This window comes from Adiantum capillus-veneris, chromosome 13, assembly GCF_014529385.1.
Source record: "Adiantum capillus-veneris isolate H3 chromosome 13, ASM1452938v2, whole genome shotgun sequence".
Taxonomy (NCBI): domain Eukaryota; kingdom Viridiplantae; phylum Streptophyta; class Polypodiopsida; order Polypodiales; family Pteridaceae; genus Adiantum; species Adiantum capillus-veneris.
Window position 1 is genome coordinate 83,072,484 of NC_140943.1, and position 16,484 is coordinate 83,088,967.

General features: G+C 46.1%; 1 protein-coding gene across 1 annotated transcript in view; it reads left to right on the plus strand.

Moving 5' to 3' along the window:
* LOC147444351 (DNA repair protein RadA-like protein) overlaps positions 1-16,484 on the plus strand; it is a 110,564-nt gene that overhangs the window by 24,611 nt on the left and 69,469 nt on the right. Inside the window, exons 2-4 of the mRNA XM_086526991.1 lie at positions 2,124-2,179; positions 2,254-2,312; positions 2,608-2,679. Of these exons, the coding sequence (XP_086383117.1) occupies positions 2,124-2,179; positions 2,254-2,312; positions 2,608-2,679 (187 nt within the window). The remainder of the gene's footprint in view (positions 1-2,123; positions 2,180-2,253; positions 2,313-2,607; positions 2,680-16,484) is intronic.

Genomic DNA, 16,484 nt, shown 5'->3' on the forward strand with positions numbered 1-16,484 from the left:
ATCCCCATCGACCTATGGATAATGTCTTTGACCAATTGCATGACGTAGAACGCGTAGGTAAAATTTTCTCTCATTTCCATAAATCGGATATAGTTAAGCCAAAGCCAAGTGAGTTCTTGTTTAGGAGACTCCGTCCTCCCAAGGTAAGGTCTTTTTGGTTATCAGTTCTCTTTGTTCGTAAGAAACCAAACTTATTTCAGTTTTGTGTAGATTTCAAGGCACTTAGGATAAAGATGGTCGAATTCCGGAAGCCGATACCTTGCATTGCCGTTCCTTTGGAGTGTCTACAAGAGGCACAAAGTTTCCTAAGTGAACTTGAAGAGTTTTCGCCACAAGGGTAGACTTCCAAGGAGCAACCCAAAAGAAGAACCACCGGAGATCATTGTTCGAGTCAGAGTCATCGACTCGAAGCGTATTTGATTGCTTCATTTTTAGTTTGGCAATAAATAGAAGGCAAAGCAGTACTTCTTGAAGTTCAAGGACCTAGGACATACAAAGCTGGCCATGCAGCTTAGTACCTGTACCTCACCTTAAGTAGGAGGGGATATCACGTGCGCATGGCTTTGTGTGCCACACAGACATGCTGCATTGACTTCGAGAGCCAATTTTGTACATATCTTTAGATCGGAGTGTCTAGAATCCTAGGAGGATTAGTACTGGCAATTTTGTGAGCTTGCTTGCAAGACCTGCATGTTCAGACGAGTCCATTAGATTAGGTTTTCCAGTTTTGGAACCCTCTTGCATAAATGGTTTGTACACATGTTTTGACAGTTGTTGTTATACTTCAATGGGCATCTGATATGACATGCATATGGGTCTAGACTCGAGGAACGTGTCGGTCAAGTTCTTTCGTTAAATGGTTCACAGATTAGTAAGTTATCTCCATGACATCAACGAATTCGCTAGCGACCAATGTTGACATCCGAGGACGACGACGACGACGATGTTTTTACCCTCCCGATCCCTCATGAGATTGTATCTCTACTTTTTTGCTTTCAGTTTCAGTTTCTCATAGTTTCTTCCAGACACTTTATCAGATTCACTCGAGATGTAACTTTTTGGGCCTCATAGGTCGTTCTGGTGCTTTGAAGACGTTTAGTATAAGATTTCATTTTTTTGTCGATCTCTCTTTGTCGACCCGCTCGGTATTGCTTGCTAATGAGCCTGCATTGGGTTCTTCCTGGATTCATCTAGGTATATTGTATTGAGCATCATCCTCATCGCCTCAAGTTCCAGCAGCCTTGGTCCAACACCATCAAGATAAGCTCCTCCCCCCTCCCACATAAAGTGTTGAGCCCTTGATTAGAAAAAAATGGTTATGCCCTCAAAATTTAATGATCTTCCTCGTTTGAAGGATTTCTTGTTAGAATTAGTTCCATGTAGACTTTGAGTGGTTCAACTGCACCTGCAAACAGGCTCGCTTCATCAAAGAAACCTACTCACGCCAGTTGGTCTTGGCAGTCATTATAACCTTCACATGCTTGAGCGCTTGTCCCGAACAGTTCAAAAGAGTGTTGAATCGCATTTGAGCATTGGCACTCACTCCTCTTCCTCCGAATCCCCCATCTCAATCACTTTCTTAACGAAGTCTCCAAGATCATACGAGTCAAAAATTGCCATCATTATCTTGCACGTTCCACAGTGCTGACCATTCAACTTGCGATCAACTAAGAATCCTGGAAAAAGTAGGTCTTGATCACCAGCTTATTGACCCCAGCAGTGTAGTAACTCCTTTATATAGTGGAAAAAACATAAATGGCGTTAGATATGCAAGGACATGCCAACTTGCAATAGATACTACTATTGTCTTTTACACCCCCATAAGTAAGCCTAACTTGGAAAATTCCACTATGGCAATGGTGTCAAGCTAACAAAGGGTTTGGGATTTACATGTCATCTAGGGTTAGCCGGTTTTAGTACGATCCTGTTAGCTCATGATGGAGCAAACCTAACAGTCGCATGTTTTCTTAGGGTTGGCCATTTTTTTGTATGATTCCTTTAGCTCATGAATGGAGGCAAGCTAACATTTGCTTCTTTCACAGTACTTGGCCAAAAAATTGCGCAAGCTTGTGGTAATACTGTGTTTTCACCTCATTGCATCCATGGTTTCCTTTGTTTGACAGAGTTGGAGGCACCGGAATGGAAATAGCAAGAGTTTTGGGAGGGGGTCTTGTTCCAGGTGCAGGAATTTTTTTTAAAATTCAGATAACCATCTTCTGAAGTATCTCTACTTATAAACATCGGTGAATGCAGGTAGTCTTATACTTCTTGGTGGTGATCCTGGTGTTGGCAAAAGCACACTCCTCTTGCAGGTCCACAGTTAACTTTTAACCGTGTGTTGTAAAAGGTTTTCAAACCTGTCTAAGCTGTGTGTGTGTGTGTGTGTGTGATGTCTGTGCCTCTCTTCCTTCTAGAAGAAAAGTTATAATTATGCTTTAATGCATATTGTACAGGCAAAGTAGCTCCATAGAATAGTAGGCAAATATGGGCTTTTTAAATTGTGCAGCTTTTGACCTGCCTAACCTTGCTTGATTATAATTTAGTGCTTGTAAACCAGGACATTCAATCTCAACTATCTTAACTTGTAATGTCACTGTTCAAAAACAGTTATGTAGTATTCTTGCAGATGGATGCGAGTTTTATGAACCTGCACCAGTTTTGTACGTGTCGGGCGAAGAGGTAACACACTTTTCTATTATCTCCCTTCAATAGTTTTTGTACGCTTTCTGATTCTTTCTCAATCTGGATATGAGAGGGCATGTGATAAATGTAGATTGATTTATCTCATAGGCCGAGTTCGGAAACTAGAAGTTAAATAACAAAGTCATATAGAGCCAGAGACAGAGTTACATCACATTTGTCATTGTCTGATATACTATGAGATGCGAGGCCGCTCTCAGAGAGTGCTTTGGACCATTGGCTAGAGTCATGAGATATCAGGATCAGAGATGCCTCGGGTTGTTTTTGCTAGAGCTACGCAGACACAGGGAGAGTCTCTTGAGGAGATCAGGCAATGGGAGACATTCACAGAGGGAGATTACCGACTTCTTTAGAGCAAGGACTCTACAGCCAGATGAGCATGCCTCACAGCAGACTTCAGAGCGCACTATACCAGAGGTATATTAGTCTCCCGAGCTATTGAGCTCGGGAGAGCTAGACGCCCACCTCTACAAGGGCGACCACGACATCGAAGGAGGCTCCATCAGGGGATCAAGACATTCTAGCACGACATGGGAGACGCCCAATACGACTATTTACAGAGGCGGACATTGACGAAGCTCTTTAGCGATTGATGCAGTACTTTCTCGGACAATGCCCGATGCCAAGCATCCTCGGGCATTGATGACGATGATGATTTTAATCTTTCACTTTACTTCACTTTCACTTCATTTTATTTTTGTACTTAGACATTGGATTAGATCCACGAAGATTGTATCAGTTTGGTCTCATAGGTCATTTTGGCCTTTTGAAGACGTTTAATATAACATTTCATTTCATTTCATCTCTCTCTCTCTCTCTCTCTCTCTCTCTCTCTCTCTCTCTCTCTCATCGTCGATAGATCTTGAAGGTCTCTTGGGACAGTTTCCTACGACGTTAAAATTCTCTTCTTCTTTTTCTTCTTCTTGTTCTCTCTCATACCCCCTAGAGATCCACCCCCCCCATATACTATTTATCTTGTATCCCAGTCTCCTATGGGTCACCCCCTCCCTACATACCATAGGACAACATTTTGTTAATTTATACTTTAGTCCTTTCCCGATAGATGGAGGACACACACATGTATATTTGATTTGTCTCATAGGTTGACTTCTATCTCTAATGAAGTAAAAAGGTCTCTCTCTCTCTCTCTCTCACACACACACACACACACACACACACACACACACTGTTATACTCTTATGGTTATATAAATCAAACCACCTCCACACACCTCCCAACACCCCCACCACTTGGATCTAGCCCGGATCTTATTGGGTCACTTTAGTGATAAATACTCAAAATGTGCCATTACCTGTTAAGACCATGGGGCCTAGCCCTTAAATAAAATATGATATTCAAAAACCCCCTGGAGAGCCGAGCGTGATCAATGGTTTCTTTCCTCATTACGTCGTGAAGGCGGCCTCTCCTCCCTGGCTTTGGATCTCCCCATTCATGGGTATCGGCGTGCCATTTTGTGCAACCACACACTCACAAGGGAGCGCGGCCCGACTCACTCATTATTCCAACTCAGAGGACGTGCAGGCCATCCTCCTCGTGCTATTTAAACAGGTGAGGGTGCATCTCTGCCCCTCACTTAGCCAGTGTAGTTCTGTTGTGTTTTTCTGAGAAGTCTTATTGCCTGCTTCACAAAAAAGAGCTATGGAGCTCACCACTCAAGTGTCTTAGGTTTTTCTCTACCCGAGCTTGCTTCGTTACTGGTTATATTGGAATTTTGTACTGTAAGCTTTCTTCTGACATTGTAAAGTTAACAGTATATGTTTTAGCATAGTGAAGTTGTTTTACCTTAGGCATATTGTGCATACGTTCATAATGGGCTTTTACAGATGTCGAGGACTGTCGGATTTCACATTGTGTACAGCTAGTGATTTTATTTGTTGTATCATTATACTCAGCATACAAACTGTGGGTTAAAAACGGTTGGCATCTACTGCTTGATTTCATTGAAAAAATGGGGGTTTTTTTCCTACTCCTTTTTGAAAGGAAACTGTGCGCAGCATGGTTGTAAAACTACTATATGATCACACACACACACACACACACACACACACACACACACACACACACACACACACACACACACACTCTTGAGGGCATGAGGCATGCAAATTTTGAAACATCAAGGCTTTTGTTAAGTCTTCAAACATCGAACCTTTTCCAAGTCTTTTAGTCTTAAGTGCACCGAGATACAAAAAGGGACAACTTAGCACACGGAAAATTATGAGAAAATCCTATTGAACGAGATAGACAACAACTTTTTATAATACCTTTCTAACAAAAGTTTTATGTACCTTGTGACAAACTTTGAGAGTTAGGGAAAAGCACAAAAAAATATGTACAAAATAGGACAGTAGTCTTTGCACATAAATGTTGAGAGTGCCATAGTATCTCATGAGGGGCATCTCTCTGATGATAGATTAGAAAGCTTCCCATGTAGTTGGCACTCTAGCTTCTCTTCATGAGCCTTGTCCACATGGTATGGGAACTTACCAATTGACAAGTTGTGCTTCATGCACAAGGTCAATGACATGATTCTTGGGAGCTGGGAGAAAGTGTTGGTAGTGATGAAACTTCTCAAATAACTCATTGTACTTTTCATGAATATCTGAGTTCTTTGATGAAGTGTTGACATAGATAACTGCCGATCGGGCTTCTCGATGGAGCTTCCTCCTTGCTTGGATGTGAGATGAGAGGGAAAGAAGAATTCTCACTCTCACCTCGAATGAGGATAGGCTGTGTAGCATTATCTTTGATGGACAATGTAAGCTTATCGCGATCGATAATGGGTTTGAACGTGCAAAACTTAATGTCCAATATAACATCACAACTAGCAAGTTCAATTCTGGAAACTGACGGTGAGTTTTGCTTGTTGAATGACAAAGTTCACATCATTACACTAGTGAGAGGGAGGCATCCATGCCTTCAAAAAGTCCTTGCACCGGAAAGGTGGGAACAGAGGTAGTTTGAAGATGTGCATGCATAACCGAAGCCTCACTAATGATAGTTTGAAAACTTCTAGAATCAAACAATACTAATGCTCTTTGACCGTTAACATGATCATATCAATTTAATGAGTTCCTCATTACGAAAGTCCCCTCCTGCTTATCTTTTGGGTCTACCAAACTTAGTATGTTGGCCTGAGGGGTCAAATGTATGTGGGATCTCGCACCTTCTGGGAGCTTGTTAGTTGTTGCAAGGGACATGAAGCAATAGTCATTTTTAGATTCTTTCCTAGGACACTCCTGTTAAACATGACCTTAACGTGACAATAAAAGCACCTTTGCTTCTTTGCATACAAAGCTTGTTCTTCTTTCATTAATTGCCAAGCTGAAATTCCTTGAGAGTTCTTTATATTAAGATATCCTCTTGGAACTCCTCCCAATTGAATGTGAGATGTCACCAAGAGAGACGCTTCACTAGCCAACTTATCCGTAGCCGACTTTTTCTCGATTCACTTTTCTTTTCAAATGATAGCATCACCTGTACGCTACAGAAGAACCTTATCATTTTGGGACTTTTAAATAACCTCAAAGCAAGAATTGAATTGTTGCAAACAAGGATCAATGACAATAGCATCTATCTTTCATAATTCAACCAAGTGTCAATGGCAAAAGCATCCATCTTACCATCGTACTTATCAAATTGGCTCTTCTTGAGAATCGGTGTATGAATGTTCAATGTAGCCTTTGTGGTAGCCTCCACAATAGTCTTGGCAAGCCTCTCCGAATCCAGCTGGAGTGGTGCATTAGACCGAGATCGTGCATAGCCTCGCGCTGTTCATTCCAAGTTTCAAACTTATCCATTCGTTCTTGTTTGTGAGCCTCTGCTTCGACCTCTACTCATCGCGCCTTAACTGTGCCTTTGTGGGCCTTTTGCTTTGTGTCAATCGCCACTCCTCACACCCGGCCGCCTCTAAATGTCCTTGTTGACTCAACTTCTCTTGCCGCATCATCGTGTCCATCATTGTCCTCATATAGCATCCATGGGATTGGGTGGAATGGAGGGGGAGGAACTGGATAAGAGGGAGGGGTAATTGCAGGATCGTTTGATGTAGAGATATCACCATTTACATGGTGGTAGGTATCCATGTTGTTTTTGGCCTTCATGATTTAAGGATTTATTCTCTTGTGGTAGCAATTCGTTGCATGGCCCTTGGCAAATGTACCACAATTGCAATGCATGGTATACAATGTTTTCTTTTTCCTACGCTCAAGGCTCGTAGTCTTTTGTGCAATGGCATGTGTGTTGTTTCGACAGTGGAGGGAGTCTTCCTTGGGGATATATTGAAAGCACCAACTCAAATATGAGATATTGTTTTTTGGGAATTAGATGAGTAGTGTGAAATCAAAGCTCTCGTATTAATGCTAGATGCAATGGAATTGAGAGTTTAGACAGACCGAGAAATCACACAACCACAATCCGTTGCGTTAGTGAAAACTCTATAGAGAAAGATCTTTGAGGATAAACCTTCTGCAAATGCCCTCTGTGACAACAAATGAAACCCTTGTTCGTTAGTTGAAACTCTTGCTTGGCAGCCTTGAGTACCAACTCCCTTCCTAACCCACCCACTGCCCACTTGCGTGAGAGAACCACCTTTGGAAGAAGAACCATAGCGTGGAGGGTGGGAAGAAAGGGGTGTGTGTGCGTGGGAGGGTTGTTGTCACAAACAGAGGAGCACAAACGAGCAATTTATTAGCGGAAGATAAATAGAATTTGACCAAAAGAGAGATGGGAGAAGATCGACAAAGTATTGGGGACCAGAAGATGGGTCGGTCCCCTCCCTCTCTTAAAGAGAGTCTTTATTTAGGGAGAATCTATTTACAAGCACAAGAACCGGAGTAACCCTCCGTTCTAGATCTTAGACTTGATGGTTGTTTCCTTCCCGTTAGGGAAATTAGCTTTCAATTTCATTATCCTTCCGGTTTGCACTAGGAGTGTCAAAGCTCTACAAAGCGTCTTGGATTCCGTTTCCGAAATCCCTCGAGCGTAGGCCAGGGGCTCCTTGCTCCTCCGTGATGGAGTACCTACAGAAAGCAAAGAATTGTAGAGCGTATGCACAACCTCACCTGTCGCTCCTAGTATGGAAAACTAACATCCGTACTCCAACTTGTCACGATCACTTGCGGTTTTGTCGCGGTCGAGCTTCCTTGCACTAGGCGCTACTGGGAAGAGTGGGGACGCTAGGGTTTCTTTTATTGGCATCAGAGGGTGGTAGGAATAGCCGGTTCCCTACTCCCAACAATAGTAGGAGCAAGGGGGTGTTGAAGTAGTAGGAATGAGAGAGAGTTGGCGAAAACTTTTTAGAGAGAGGAGGCAGTTTTCAGCCAAATAGGGGGCACCTCTTTTTTGTGCTTTATTATAATAAGTGATAAGAGGGAAGCCAGCCACTTATTAAAAAAGTGTGAACTTGTTCAAAAACTCAATTAAAACGTGTGAGCTGAAAAGTGATGCTACATAGCACTCCCCAGGCGTCCTTGGATGCAACATTATGCACAGATGCATTGCAGACATAGATATCCTCGCGAGAAAGCACTTGAAAACATCTTGTTTCTTATCCAAATCTTTCTTAGAACCCATCTTTATTCATGTGCTTGCATCTTTACGTGTTATCCTTTACCCAATTCGGATTTCCCCTTCAGACCAACGGAATATCTCCTATTAGATGCTCCTGTCACCCATCTTGTGACGTAGCCGGGATAATCGTTACGCGGTCTCTTTCACCAAACTTACATAGCAACTTCTTCATGATGCTTAATGTCACCTGTCATATGACACATCAGAGATGTCTGTCCATAATGGCTTTTATCAATTCCAGTAGATCTACAGTTCTTACCTTTTTTTTTTCCCCAAGAAAAGATCCTTATGTTACTTAATAAAACTACCCATCGGGCTACAAACTTCCCCGACAAGAGGAGGCTACATCAGCATGAGGGGGGCCTCTTCCAAGAAAAGTGAGATATGTATTTTGATGGCTAAATCAGGATGTGGGAGGAGGAAACAGTCACACAGATGGCCTCGGTAGTGCCATCTAGAAGTCCCATGGACCATGCTGCAGAAAGGCCCTGGACGTCAAAGCCGGCGCTCTTGCATACGGCCGGATCTGCCTTGCAACCTCTTGAACTGACTTCGAAGTGTATGAATCAGCTCTAGCAATATATCTTGTATAGTCTCCACCGGTGGATGGGGCGTGCCTCGAAGATGTGGAAGCAACGGGCTCTCCATATGAACCAAAGAGCCAGGTTGCAAATAAGCTTCCAACAAAGCTCTCTATCATTGCTCCACTCTAGAAGCGCAAGCTCTATGGCAAGCTGGTGTGAAGGCCGGCCCTTCCATGTCACAATCATCTTGCTAGCTGAGGACAACTCGAAACTAACTGCTGGGCCTGTGAGGGTGGACCAAGTAGCAACACCCCAAGTGTACTGACTAGCTGACAACAATAGCTGACAACAAGGCTGGCATCAACCGTAGAATCTGCAGCCAAACTTGCTGTGCCATGGGGCAGTCCCATAGACGATGCCTCTGTGACTCAAGTGGGTGGTCACAAGCGCCACAACCCGTCGAGTGACTATTGTAGACCAACCAACTACACGCTGCGATAGCTCGATGGGCGACAAGCCACGGGAACATGGTAACTCTTCTCGGTTGTCTGCAGCCCCACAAGCGCTCCCAAAAGTCTGTCAGGAACTTAGCTGTGAGAGCCTCCTCTTGCCAGTGACGTGTTGTCGCAGGGCAGGCCTCTCTTCAAGCAACTAGTATGTGGCGCCCCAATGGTGCAGTGTCTTGGAAGAAAGGGATCCCTAGGAGATCAACTGAAGCAAAGGGATCCTGCCAAAACTACTCCCTAGGGTCCCATTGCACTCGCACCAAATAGCGACTCTCCCAAGCCCAAAGCCGCCAATGTCTCTGTGTCAGTTTTTGAGTGAGCTCATCTAGTGGCCGTCCCGGCTCCTGAGTGCATAGCTGCATGTATATCTCATCCATGTACACGGAATCCGTCTCCCTCGTGAAGGTGTACCGAGTGTGTGTGGAGACCTCTCCTAATGGAGCTGTGCTGAACTGAAACGCGAGAGTGAAAGACAAGATAGCATGATCGACTGCTACTCCAACTGGCCTAGTGCCCACCATGAAATCTTGAAAGAATGGAATGAGACCTGGCTAGGCCATAACATAATCCACTATACTAGCCTCATGTCAATGTGGAAAACATGTAAAACCTTTCACTGTAGAAAATCTTTGTAGGCCATTCAAGATGGCCAATCCATGTGCAATGCCCATATCTATCAAGTATCTGCCATACTCATTGAGCTCCTCATCCTGTGATAGTTTGGTAGACCTATCTCTTTAACATCAAGCTCCCTAAGCATCTCCTCTGAAGTATCATAGAATACTATCCGGTGATGGGCAGTCCTAGCATTGAAGTCCCCCAATATGATAATGTCACCATCCTTGGAAAACTCCTATATGTCATCATCCAAAATAGCAAAGGGGGACTATGATGCATATACTGACGTACCAAGAGGGAAATAACATATAGCAATGTGGAGATATCTACCTGTCTCTGCCCTCAGTCTCACCCACATGTACCTAGCTTGCTCATCCCTGCGTGCTATATGTATCGATGGTTGTAGCTCCTTCCTGAACAAAACTGCCACTCCCCTCGAGCCCTGTCCTCGATGCTCTGATCTGGTCTCCTGTCTGCAAGCTGTCTGCCATCTGTATCCGCTCACTTGTGGCTTGGACTGCTCAGGAGCTTGATGTGTCGCAGAGTAAAAATGATGTTCCTCCCAGTAAAACTATCCTCAAAGGCACCTACATCAAGACGAAATGACCCATTACAATTCCAGACTGCCATCTTTAGTATGGTCCCATAGGTCTCGCACTGTCATGCGGAGCGTTGCTCCAATATGACCACCCTTCCATCTTGGTAAAAAGCAATCTTCCCTTTTTCCCTTGCCGCTCTAATATCCGGCATTACCTCTTGCATATGAGCAATCTGTGAGAGAGTGAGGTCATCTCCAAGAAAGATTCCTGGTCTCTTCTTCAAGAAGCATAGTTACCCGGAACGGGAACGGGGAACGGGAACGGTAGGGTGCGGAACGGGACGGGAACGGGAGGGAGGAGAGGGGCCGGAACGGGAACGGGGCCGGAACGGTAGACAAAAGAAACTATATATATTATATGTATTATAGGCTCATATGTTAGTGAAAAACTATAAGCTAAGCTTTTGAATTCGACCATCCTAATTAGAGCCATATTTACACATGTTTTACGATGACGGAGCTTGAGACAAGGATGGAGTTTGACTCTTGAGAGAGAGAGAGAGAGAGAGAGAGAGAGAGAGAGAGAGAGAGAGGAATGGAGCTTGAGACACAAGAGGGAGGGATGGAGCTTGAGAAAGAGAGGTAGAAGCCACATTTGTTCTTTGAGGGTGTTGTGCTTTCCGCCAAAAAGGAACAGGAAGAAGCCAGAGCTCCATGTCCAAGCTTAAAGCTTTAACAAGGAGAGTAGCTCAGTAGAGATGTTGAGAGCTTGAGGAGGAGGTGAGACGAGCCTCCAGAGTCCAAACAGCCCCAAATCAGCCCTCTAAATAGCCCCCAAACAGCCCCAAATCAGCCCTCCAAATAGCCCCAAATCTGACCCCAAATAGCCCCCAAATAGCCCCAAACATGCCCCCAAATAGCTAGTGAAAAAAGTTGACTTTTTGGTTTGACCGTTCCAGATTCCCGTTCCGCCGTTCCGGGTGCCGTTCCCTCCCGTTCCCCCCCGTTCCGGGTCACCGTTCTAGTTACACCCTGTTCTGGAACGGTGTTCCGTTCCCGACTCCGTTTCGAGAGCCAGATCCGTTCGGAACGCCGTTTCGGAACATTTAGGGTCCGTTCCGCCCGTTCCCTGTTACTATGTCAAGAAGTCCTTCACTTCCATGGAGGGGAAATGGAGGATGAGTGCCCTTTCCTTTGAGGTTCCCCCCTCGCTTCTACTTTTCTTATTGCCCACTCTCCAAGGCCTTGTATGCGTCGGCTCATTAACCCCCATCATAGTCATTAGTTCTATCACCTCTTCATTCACATTATCTTGATCTCTGAGGCCACATTTCCTTACGTGTAAGGCATGCACACATCTCCTTTGCTCCTCTCTAGTGTCAAGTTAATGATGGTGGGTGTGGGAGTCGTTTCCTTGCCTTTTCCTTTCTTGACGATCTTGATCCATTTCTCCGCCTCGTCCGCTTTCTGTTGGGTCTTTGTAATAACATCCACCCACAAAGTCGTCATTTCTTTGTGCTGTTGCTCGTCTTTTTTGATGGCCCGCATTTGTTCTTTAATTGTGTTAGAGTTCCTCAACCAATAAGTGTTGAAGTTCTCCCTCTTCAAGTGCACCTAGCTCCCTCTTAAGGGCAATCTCCGCAATGATGTCCTCCTGTTTGTCCCAAGGGCTCCTTATATACAGTACAAGGGTTGCCTAAAAGCAGAGCTCCAAAAGCTCTTCATCCAAAAGCACTACCCTCAAAAGCATGTGATCCCAAAAGCTAGCGCTTAAGCTGCCAGTGCGTTTTGCAGAAATCCGTACGGCCTGTTGCGTCTTCAACATAGAATGCGGGAACCCGTACAGCTTGCATCATCATCAGTGCGATTCGTAGATGTCCATACAATTGCCACGTCATCAGTCCTTCTACACAATTTTGGGGGTCAACTTTAGGTTTTAGGCCCCACGATCGGTCCTCTGAAGTTTGTTCAAGTTCCTTTTTTCAGTTTCGCTCTCCACTTGGCCATTTCTCTTCCAGTTGGGCATGTCACGTCATCACTTTGTGACAAATACTCCATGCTCTAACAAAGCCAACCACCACTCACCCGAGGTAGTAGAACGACCTTCGGGAGGGTGTGGGTGTCTTGAACCAAAACACGTACCGTAGGGATGCCTGCTAGCTTGGCAACAACGGAAGCTGTCATGCGTGGTGTCTCCAACACGGTCCCAAGCACGGAACCTATCCTAGAAAGTAGTGGGAGGTACGCTCTCCTCAAGACGGGAAAGGAAACTGAAACAGACATGTCTGCCTCCTCGACAAGACATCAGTAGCCGGATCGAAGCCATGGCGCCACTGTCGGAAATGAGCTCTGACTTTTTGGATGGCCAGGGGACTCATCACGAGGGCCTTGGACACCATCTCGAAAGTCTCAACCTTGATCATGTAGTAGCTGTGCTTGAGAAGCTGAACGTCGATGATCTTTCCCACCTTTGCTAAAGTCGGGCCTAGAGGAGGTCGCACACCTCTCGTTTGCTAGGTCGGGTGCCAAATACTTCCGTATAATCTTTTCGGACTTTAGTGGTCGACAAGGGGTTCCTTAGCAATAGGCTGACTTAGAGGTGGTCCCATGTATGGCTAGAGTAAACTAACATTGAAAACATTATGGATCCTTCAATTAGGCGGTAGCTCTTATTGGAACGTCACTTTGTTCACTTGGTCAATTATCTTAAACGGCCCATAGTACCGACTAGAAAGTTTTTCCTCTTTCCCTTTATAAGTCGCTCGTTTCTTTAGTTTTGCCTTCTCAATCTGATTTGCACTTGAAGCGTGAAAGCTCCACAAACCGTCTTGGGTTCCATTTTCGGAATCCCCCGAGCAAAGGCCAAGGCCTCCTTGCTCCTTCTTTGTGATGGAGTACCTACAAAAAGCACAAACACAATAGCAAAGAATTGTAGAGCATATACACAACTTTCAGCTATCGCTCCTAGTACGGAAAAGTGACCTCCGTACTCCAACTTGTTGCGATCACTTGGGGTTCCGTCGCAGTAGAGTTTCCTTGCACTAGGCGCTACTGGGCAGAGCGGGGGTGTTAGGGTTGCTTTTATAGGCTTCAGAGGGCGGCAGGAATAGGCGGTTCCCTACTCCCAACAATAGCAAGAGCAGGGGGGTGCTGAAGCCTGAAATAGCAGGAGTGAGAGAGAGCAACTCCTTTACGATGCTTAGTGTCACTCAGGGATATCCATTTCTAATGGCTTTTATCAGTTCCAATAGATCTAGAGTTCCTAACTTACCAGTTTAAGGGCACATATTCTAATATCCTAATTTCATTAAATAGAAATTACTAAAATAGCCCATTTAGCAACAACTGCCGCAGCGCAGTGGAGGGTGCACCGAAAAATGCTACGGAAAAGGCGGCGTGATTCGCGCGCTGATTGTTGGGGCAACGGCCGAGCAAGAGCAGTGAGCAATCTCGTGTGTTATTCACTACGAAAATTTATGGGAAGGATCTCGCTGTTTTAACTTCTCATGCAGTGCCGGGCTAATCTGTAATATCACTGGCTTTTTGTGGAGGCTATGATATTTTGCTTGAGACTGCACTTGGGAAGCACCTGCTTACCCACCCATGCACAACTCAATTATATATGCCTGGCAATGGTAGTTCAAAATTCAGGGCCACCAGATCTTGAGTAGGAGCATCCTGCTGCCAGTTTTTCTCGCTTCCCTTGCTCTGTTCAGTTATTTGCAGTTCTCAACTATTTTTTGCAGAAGTAGTTATAGTTTGGTAGCATTTCGTCTCTACCCGTCTGATGTATTGAACGAGTGGTGCTGTTGTGAGGATAAACGCTCATTGATTGCAGAACTATTGATGCTGCACATATTGCCTAGATATTTGATTGGATTGTTGTGGACTCATGTGCCACCAAGATCCATTGAGACCTCACAATTGAGAAATTGAGGAGGCTGTTGGTACATGCTTGTAGATGCTGCTCACGAAGTCACAGGTAGTGATATGTCGTGGGCATAGAGCCAACATTTGCACGAGCTGGCCCATCTGTATCCCATGATTTTGTCTTTGTTTTTGGCAAGCACATCACTCCCTTTTTTCATGGATTTTTTTTTTTTTTTCCGAGAAAAAGATCCTTCTATTAGTTAATGAAAACTGCCCATAGGGCTACATCCACCTCTGCAAGAGAGGGCTACAACAAGCATGATGGGGAGACTCTCCCAATGAAAAAGCAGCATATATACAATGCGGCTAAATCAAGAGATGGGAGGAGGGAAGAGCCACACAGGTGGACAGTAGTGCCATCTGAGCACCCCCTGGACTATGGTGTAGAAAGGCCCAGGGCGCCAGAGTCGAAGGAAAGCCTCGCGGCGCTCCCGCATGCGGTCGGAGCTGCCCTGTAGTCCCTCAAGCTGTCCTCTGAGAGTATGGATCAGCTCTAGCCAAAAGTCATGAACAGTCTCTGCTGGTGGCACAGGGCGAGCCTCAAAGATGCGGAAACAGCGGGCCCGCCAGATGAACCAGAGAGCTAGGCCACTGATGAGCTCCGAACACTCCTCTCTCACTGCACCACTCCTGTGGAGTAAGCTCTGTAGCAGGCTGGAGTGTAGGTCGCCTCCCCTGCATCACTATCATCCTGCTGGTGGAAGATAGCTCAAATTGAAGTGCCGGGCCCGTGAGGGTGGACCAAGCCGTTGCCCCCCAAGTGTATTGTCGAGCCGTGGAGAGGGCAGGCATCAGCCGAAGAACTCGTAGCCACACCTGTTGGGCCGAGGGACAGTCCCAAAGACAGTGACGCTGACTCTCCACCAACTGGTCACAGGCTGCACATGCGGCCGAGAGACCACTATGCACAAGCCAGCTCCCTACTGCTGTGGCTCTGTGTGCAACCAGCCACTGGAACAAAGTGACGCGCCTCGGCTGTTTGGATTCCCACAGCCTCTGCCAAAAGGCTGCCAAGAACTCGACTGTGAGGCCCTCCTCCTGCCAATGACGTGCTGCAGCGGGGCAGGCCTCTCTCTGTGCTGCAAGTATATGACGTCCAAGCCGAATAGTGTACTGAAAGAAGGGGACTCCTGGGCGGTCTGCAGAAGAGAAGGGGTCCCTCCATAGCCACTCACCAGGATCCCACTGTACTCGTGCAAGTGGACAACACTCCCAAGCCCATAGCCTCCAGTGTCCAGTCTCAAGAGCTGCTGGGTCAGGGTCTATGACGCAAGTCCTCCCACAGATGCCCACAACTCGGATACTCTGGAAACAGCACTCTGCTACTTGCGGGGCCTCTACTGCAACTCGCTGTAATCGTCTCCCACCTTGAAGCTCGAAGAACAGGGCTGGGACAGTCTCTGAGCAAGCCCTGACTGAAATGAGAACCTCCAGTCGTGTGAAGGCTCCCATCCACCGGGGTGCTACTGGCTCGAGAGGCGTGAGCCACTTAGCTGGAACTGACTCTGAGATGTCCTGACACATGCTCTGCACCCCTCGCATGCCCTGTAGCTGGACACCTTGCACCTCCTGTGACAAACCTGTGAACTCTAGCCAGTCACCTAGAGAGCGCGCTGGACCGACTGCCATGGGACCCCAAGAAACATGAGGCCGACTCCCAACCAAGTGGCCTCTCTGAGTGCTAACCATGGGGTTCCAGACGAGGGGCTGCCGTAGGCGCTCCTCCATGCAAGTCGGCTGTCTCTGCTCTAGGCCACGCCGTAAGAGCTCTCAAGATCGAAGCAAACTCACAGCGAATCGGTCCTCCAGTCTCCTGCTCAAACCAACTCGGTGCAACTCTGTAAAGATCCATCTGGTCGAAGGTTGCCAAGGGCCTTCTGACTGAGGCACCCTGGCACGAAGCCTTTGCAGCAAGAACTCCTTCCAGTGCTCCTCGCTTGGAAGAAGTCCTTTGACGATGAACTTCCCAAAAAGGGCTCTGCTCTGCTGTGTTGGATCAATGATCCCAAGCCCTCCCTGAGAACAAGGAAGTGTGATGACCAACCAAGCCACCTTGGCTCGGGCAATCTGAGTGTC